The following is a 7,402-nucleotide window of genomic DNA, read 5'->3' as shown; positions in this document are numbered from 1 at the left end:
ACTCAGATACATGCCATTGACCGGAATCGAACCTGGGACCTTTCAGTACGCAGGCCGACGCTCTATCCACTGAGCCAAACCGGTTTCGGCCATTTGCTGTTTTAATACTATGCATAAAGTACCTTCCAGGTGTAGGACAGAGGAAAAAGTGATTCTTCCCTGAAAGAATTTGCAACTGAGTTCTACAAGAAAATACATCTTAATTATATGAGACTGAGAGAAACTCAGTATGTAGCTGGAGTATGTATCTGGATTGGTCCTTGGAAAGTAGATAATTTTTGGCCTTGGGAATAGTGACAGGGAAGGGGAGGGAAATCTGTAATTAGGCAGGAGAAAAGGGCAATGTAACCATATGTGTGGTGAAAAGTTGAGGGTGTGAAGGGAAATAACAGTAAACAATGTCAAAAAGAACTGGGGACAGGTCGATTTTGGGAATAAAAAAACACTGAAGACTGAACTGGCAAAAAAGGGAGAGCGACTGAGGCTATTCCCGGAGTCTGAGGCATAAAGAAGAGACCTGAACCAAGGTAGAGAGGAGAAGGGAGAGATGAGAGAACTAAGACTGTGCAGGTATAAGTAACAGAGCTAACTGAGAGTGTGTATGTGGGTACGTGTGAGAAAGTGTGGTGCTGAAGAGATAAAGAACACGTAGGCATTTTGAGTTGTCACGGCAGGAAGGACTAGTTACCAAAAGTTTGTAATTCTGAAGTGCTATCAGGACACTTATATAGAAGTGTCAAGACAGTTGGAAGTGTAAGACTGGAATGGCAAAGAGGTCAGAAATAGAGAGAGAGAGAGATTTTGGATAAGGCCACAGATAGGTGATATAATTATTAAAGTCCAGGAGATCTCCTACAGACTTAAAAAAAGAAGCAAGCCAAACAGAGAGGTGATATAATATTTAAGTCCCCGAGATTTCCTAGAGACTTAAAGAAAGAAGCAGGCCAAAGGGGGAACCCAAGAGACAATCTATTTTAGGGAACATAAGAGTTGAAATAAGAAAATCAAGTGCCAGTGTCAGAGAAATCAAGAGCACAGATTAAGAATCTAGTATCACAATGTATAATATCACAATACTGCAGAGGGGAAGAGGAAACTCAGGAGTGCATTATTAGACCGATGCCTTTAAAGATTGGAGCTGCAGCAGTGTGATGACAATAAAAATCAATTATGGGGTAACAGGTGGTCTATTGCAGATGGCCTGAAAGAGTCAAAATGGAGATGGCTCAAGTGGTCTGGGGGTAAGGATAGAAAAAAAGGGGTGGAAGTTTAATGGAGAGACACAACTGGAAAAAAAAACACACACGATAAGGACAGAATAGAACATAAATGAAGGAAAAAATCCAGGGAGAAAAAGGATATTAATGATAGAAGGTTCCAGAAGTAGCGGGAGAAAAGACATAAATTGAGAGGGAGGAATACTTCCCACTCAAATGAAAGGATCGGTGAAAATGCTAGAGAGACTAAGGTGAGAGGAGGAAAGTGGGGGGGGGGGGCAGTGAAAGGCACATATGAAATGGTTTTGAATTTTTCAGTAGAGGAAGCTTGGAATCTACAAAAAAGAGGTTAGAAGGCTTGAGAACAAAAATTATTATTTTAAAGATTTTTAAAATTGATTTTTAGATTATAGAAAGTTTTTTCTCCCTCTTTCCCATTATTTCATTCACTTAACCTAGTTACTGTACCATCTAAAGGAGCAAAAGGAGGAAAGATTCCATGAAACTATTATTTTAAAGATTTTTAAAATTGATTTTTAGAGAAAGAGGTGGAGGGGGAGAGGGGGAGAAAGAGAGAGAAACATCCATGTGAGAGTGAAGCATCCATTGGCTGCCTCCTGCACGCTCCCTACTGGGGATCCAGCCCGAAACATGGGCATGTGCTGTGACCAGGAATCGAACTAGCAACCTTCCAGTGCACAGGATGTAGTCCAACCAGCTGAACCCACACCAGCAAAGAGCCACAAATTATTTTTAGTAAAAATACAGTGTGTGTTAGGGTCTGAAATAATTCAGATATACACAAGAGAGGTGAGGGCAAAAGGGCATCCACAGACAGCTAAAACTTAAGTTTTCATTATATTACAGACAGATTTGTACAGTGGTTATTTATGTGAATTTGGTCCAATTTATCCTGCATTTCTCTTCAATAGCAAAATCACTAATTTAGATTTTAAAAATAATTTCAGACGATAAAAAAGTTTAGTTATACACTCATTCTTTAATTTGCACACATAGTAACTGCGGAGACTTGTAACTTGTTTGGAACTATGTGTAACCATTTTGCAGCAACTGCAAGTTAATGAGACAAATCACACGATTTAAACGATTACAAAAATGTTATCTGAGGAATAATTCACAGATGAGAGTTTAACAGAAGGAAAGACGGGACAACTGTAACTGGCTCCTCTTTTGTACAGGACTGAGCTCCTCTTCGGGACAATGACAGGAATAGGGAGGCCTTCTTAGTAAAAGCAAAAAGAAAACGGCCCTGACCGGTTTGGCTCAGTGGATGGAGTGTCCGCCTGCGGACTGAAGGGTCCCAGGTTCCATTCCGGTCAAGGGCATGAACCTTGGTTGCCAGCACATCCTCAGTAGGGGGTGTTCAGGAGGCAGCTGATCGATGTTTCTAACTCTCTATTCCTCTCGGTGATGGCTGCACAACTCTGTAAACATACGAAAAATCACTGGATTGTATTCTTCCAACATGTGAGTTTTATGACATGTACATTATACCTCAATAAAGCGGATAATAAAAATGCCTGAAATTTGGGCTGTCTTGAAAGGAACCATGTTTCTGAGCCAGTACACCTGTCCGAAAGTGTGTCACAGAGTGGGTGGGGAGGCATCTGAGGCAGGCGCTGGAGGAAATGGGACCAGCAGAATCTTACTCATGAGCCAGGGAGGAGGCCTGGGATCGAAATGGGAATAAAATGGCACTGTTTCGGCCCTGACCGGTTTGGCTCAGTGGATGGAGTGTCCGCCTGCGGACTGAAGGGTCCCAGGTTCCATTCCGGTCAAGGGCATGAACCTTGGTTGCCAGCACATCCTCAGTAGGGGGTGTTCAGGAGGCAGCTGATCGATGTTTCTAACTCTCTATTCCTCTCCCTTCCTCTCTGTAAAAAATCAATAAAATGTTATTTTTTAAAAAAAGCAAAAGAAAACGGTCTAACGGGCTGGAGGTGGGAAGAAGTTTCAAGTGACTCAGCCTTTCCACAAAAGTCAGTCAATACCTTGTCCGGCAATGGTCTCTTCTACCACAACCTGCAAGTGCTGAAGACCCTCGCGGTAAAATACTGCTAATGGCCACAGAGTTTATGCAGAAAGCCTACGTTTACTGCCAATTAAACCCAGATGCTGTTTCCTAAATAGTTTCATTTCTTGAATCCTTTCTCTAAGTATTTGCACCAGTAACAACCTGGAACTTCGAAATATCGCAGAGGAAGACAGCTGACTGGGCGGGGGCAGATTTCGCGTTTGGTCCCCGGCAGCGCGTCCAGCGGGAGGAGGACGGAACTGTCCAGCGTGGGGCTGAGCAGCCGGGGAACTGGGCTGCGAGAAGCACCACAGACCTAACAGGGGGGCTAGGAGGTGGGCAAACGGTGCGTCCCCGAGGAGGACGTCACCGCCAAACACCGGAACGGCTAAGCACACACTGCCCTCCAACCCACACTCAGGCTACGAGCTTCCTCGTCGGGGAGTAGGGGGCTCACCCAGACTTCACCCGAAGGAGATGAGCAACTCACTGTCGATGTCCTCGATGAGGCTGGCGGTGCCGGGCATATAGTTCATGTTGAGCTGAGATAAGGCTGCAACGTAAAGCGGCGAAGGGCCCGCGCGTCCAACACCTCCTTCCTCCTACCGTGGTCGCCGCCTCGGCGGGACGGGGACGGGGACCCACACGGGAACCCACACTTCTGCCCCGGCTTTCAGCCGCCGGGGCACGCCGGAAGCTCCTCCATATTATCCCTACCCACTTCCGGTACCACGTGCTGTCTTCAGGAAGAGGCGGGGCCATCGTGCGGCCCTGGGACACCCTTTCCCCACCCTTGAAGAGAGGGGAAAAGGAATCTAGATGGCACAGGCGGAGAGAAAATGAATTCTCCTTTCTAAGGAACACGGTGCTGTCCCTCGTCTTCCTGATCCCTCGATCCCCAAAAGTCACAGAGATCCATCTCTCAACCCTCCGGACTCGGGAGCCGAAGGGGCGGGACTTGGCCTGGGATTGGCTATTGTTGGCCGACCCCCTTCACTGCTGTCCATTCCCGCTCGCTGGCTGGCGCCTGCGCAGTGGGCCGGCTGTGGGGGGCGGGAAGCTCCTAGGGGCAGTAGAGCCCATGTCGGCCCTAAGGCGCTCGGGCTATGGCCCCAGTGATGGTTCGTCTTATGGCCGCTACTACGGGCCTGGGGGTGGAGATGTTCCGGTGCACCCACCTCCACCCTTATATCCTCCTCGTCCTGAACCTCCCCAGCCTCCCATTTCCTGGCGGGTGCGCGGGGGCGGCCCGGCGGAGACCACCTGGCCGGGAGAAGGCGGAGGAGGCGATGGCTACTATCCCTCTGGAGGCACCTGGACGGAGCCGGGTCGAGCTGGGGGAAGCCACCAGGTAAGCTTTGTGCCATTTGTTCTAGGGGGTCCTTTGGGGATGAGCGCCACTGAGATAGATATACCTCCAGAGTTCGTCATGGATCGGGTTTCATATTTGTTTACCTTTTGGGGAAGTATGTAGCGATAAGAGTCTGGGATATGCTCGTGTTTTCTTTGCCCCTCCTTTCCCACTTCGACCATAATAAATGTGTATTACCATTAAAAGGGGGGAAAGATCCTGTGCTGACTTGCTAAGCTAAATAGAGGATGCGGGATGTCTCGCCTGGGAGCGATGCGGGGCTGGTGACCCAGCTCTGCTGCTCGAGCTCGCAATTTATCCTGCGTGGCTGTCAGGCCGGCTCCCGCGCAGGGAGGTGGCTGCAACCCCCGCCGCCTCCCAGCGGCCCCTCCCGCGCGGGGCAGGAGCGCGGAGGATCCGGGCGGGGAGGGATCTGGGCATTTAGCCTTTGCCCGGAATGCTTTGCCCAGGATTGAATCACGAATAATCAGTGTTGGAAAACACTTGTGTGTGTGTGTGTGTGTGTGGGGGGGGGGAGGGGGGGGGGGGGGGTGTTATTTAATCTTCACGGCGACTGCAACATAAATGTTATTGCACACAGCATCCCTATTTTACGATTAAAGAACCGTTGACTCTCAGAGGTCAACTTATTTGCTCAGTATAATCGGACCTATGCCATTTTATTTCTTGTGTTTCTGCCAGGAAGCTACAGTACTTATGCTTTGTTAATGCAGTATTCGTCCTAGACTCGAATTCTCATCATATGGTGTGGGACACATCTCTCCTTTCGTTCAGGAATTATAACATCCTCATTGTGGGAAGATGTGACAGTGAAATTCCCATACATTGCTGATGAGGATCTAAAATGGTTCAGTGCTTTGGAAAATGGTCTGGCAGTTGCTCCAAACGTTAAGCGTAGAGCTAGCATATTACTCAGCAAGTCTGCTCTTAGAGACATATCCAAGAGAGCTGAAAACATATGTCCACATAAAAACTTGTACACATATATTCAAATTCAAGTAGCCAAAAAGTGGAAATAATTCAAATGCCTATCAACTGATGAATAGATAAAATATGGAATATTCATACAATGGAATTATTTAGCCATAGAAAGGAAAGAAGTACTGATACATAACATTCTGCAACATGGATGAACCTGGAAAACCTCCTGCTACATGAACAAAGCCAGTTGGAAAGACCACATATTTTATGATTGCATTTATGTGAAATGTCCAGATAGGCAAATCTATAAAGATAGGAAGCTTAGTGGTTGCCAGAGTCTGGGGGACTGGGGACATTGCGGGTGGTAGATAAAGGGTATGGTTTCTTTGTGGGGGGGGATGATGAAAATATTCTGGAATTAGATTGTGATGATGATTGCACAACTTTGACTATACTAAAAACCATTGAGGCCAGGCCGGTGCTGCTCAGTGGTTACAGCGCTGGCCCACTCCCAAAGGGTAGAGGGTTCGATTCCCCCTCAAGGACACATACCTGGGTTGCAGGTTCAATCCTCGGCCTGTGCAGGTGCATGTGCATACGGGACACTACCAGTCAATGTATCTCTCTCACATCTATATTTTCTCTCCCTCTCTGTCTCTCCCTCACTCCCCCTCCCTCCCTTTTATTCTTTAAAAATCAGCCGAAACCGGTTTGGCTCAGTGGATAGAGCATTGGCCTGTGGACTGAAAGGTCCCAGGTTCGATTCCGGTCAAGGGCACGTACCTGGGTTGCGGGCATATCCCCAGTGGGAGATGCGCAGGATGCAGCTGATCGATGTTTCTCTCTCATCGATGTTTCTAACTCTCTATCTCTCTCCCTTCCTCTCTGTGAAAAATCAATAAAAAAAAATAAAATAAAATAAATGGAAAAAAATCCTTGGGTGAATATTAACCTAAATAAATAAATAAATAAATAAATGCCATTGAATTGTGCACTTTAAAAGGGTGGATTTTACCTGGTCTTGCTTGACAAAGCCACATATGAATAGCTCTATAAGGAAGTTCTCAACTATAAGCTTATAATCCCAGCTGTGGTCTCCGAGAGGCTGAAGATTTGTGGCTCCTTGGCCAGGGCAGCCCTTCAGGAGCTACTTAGTAAAGGACTTATTAAACTAGTCTCAAGCACAGAGCTCAAGTGATTTACACCAGAAACACCCCAACTGCTGGAGAAGATGCATGAATAACAGATCTCACCAGCTGTACATTTTGAAAAATAAACATTTATTAAATTAAAAAAAAGAAGGGTGGGTTTTATAGTATGTTATATCTTAAAAATTGTGTGAGAAAAAAACATGTAGCAGTGAAAGGTTAATTGTGAAGAAGGGTCTGTATTTGCTCTGTCTAAATCTGGAATAAGTAGCCTGTGAGACTTTAATCCCATGGTAGAGTGATGAAACACTCAGCCTATAAATACCGTATTTGCCGGCGTATAAGACAACTGGGCGTATAAGACGACCCCCTAACATTTCCACTCAAAATACAGAGTTTGTTATATACTCGCCGTATAAGACTACCCCCTCTTCCGCACACCTTCCACACACCAAATAAAAGGTAAAACAATATCAGATTTGATTTTAACATTTTAATTTATATTCAAATGCTTATGATATGCAGGAAAACTGTCACAAGGCTGTATGTAATCAAACATATACATAAAACAGTGCAAGTTTATTACCGGTAAACATACCGGTAATTCACTAAAGAAAACACACTCTATAGACTGGTACCGTAGATGCTTCTCAGGAACACAGGCAAGCAGCCCACAACCTAGAGGGACTGTCAATGATAGAAGAAAGAT

The 7,402-nt window shown here is 46.0% G+C and overlaps 2 protein-coding genes across 8 annotated transcripts in view; one reads left to right on the top strand and one right to left on the bottom strand.

The window, feature by feature from the left end:
- Window positions 1-4,209, bottom strand: part of LSM1 (LSM1 homolog, mRNA degradation associated) — a 19,768-nt gene extending 15,559 nt beyond the window's left edge. For 3 of the 7 annotated variants that reach the window (XM_015565230.1, XM_015565232.1, XM_015565231.1), the window contains exon 1: window positions 3,743-4,209. In XM_015565230.1, the coding sequence (XP_015420716.1) occupies window positions 3,743-4,014 (272 nt within the window). In that variant the 5' untranslated portion in view covers window positions 4,015-4,209. The remainder of the gene's footprint in view (window positions 1-3,742) is intronic. The other 4 variants (XM_015565228.1, XM_015565229.1, XM_006765583.2 and 1 more) reach the window with 4 other exon arrangements.
- A 56-nt stretch (window positions 4,210-4,265) lies between these two features.
- The window catches only part of BAG4 (BCL2 associated athanogene 4), a 35,713-nt gene continuing 32,576 nt past the window's right edge, over window positions 4,266-7,402 (top strand). The window contains exon 1 of the mRNA XM_006765578.2: window positions 4,266-4,603. Coding sequence (XP_006765641.1) covers window positions 4,334-4,603 — 270 coding nt within the window. The 5' untranslated portion in view covers window positions 4,266-4,333. The remainder of the gene's footprint in view (window positions 4,604-7,402) is intronic.

Source organism: Myotis davidii, unplaced genomic scaffold (genome assembly GCF_000327345.1).
Source record: "Myotis davidii unplaced genomic scaffold, ASM32734v1 scaffold93, whole genome shotgun sequence".
Classification (NCBI taxonomy): Eukaryota; Metazoa; Chordata; class Mammalia; order Chiroptera; family Vespertilionidae; genus Myotis; species Myotis davidii.
The sequence above is the reverse complement of the archived record's forward strand: the minus strand, read 5'-3'. Positions and strand labels throughout refer to the sequence as shown.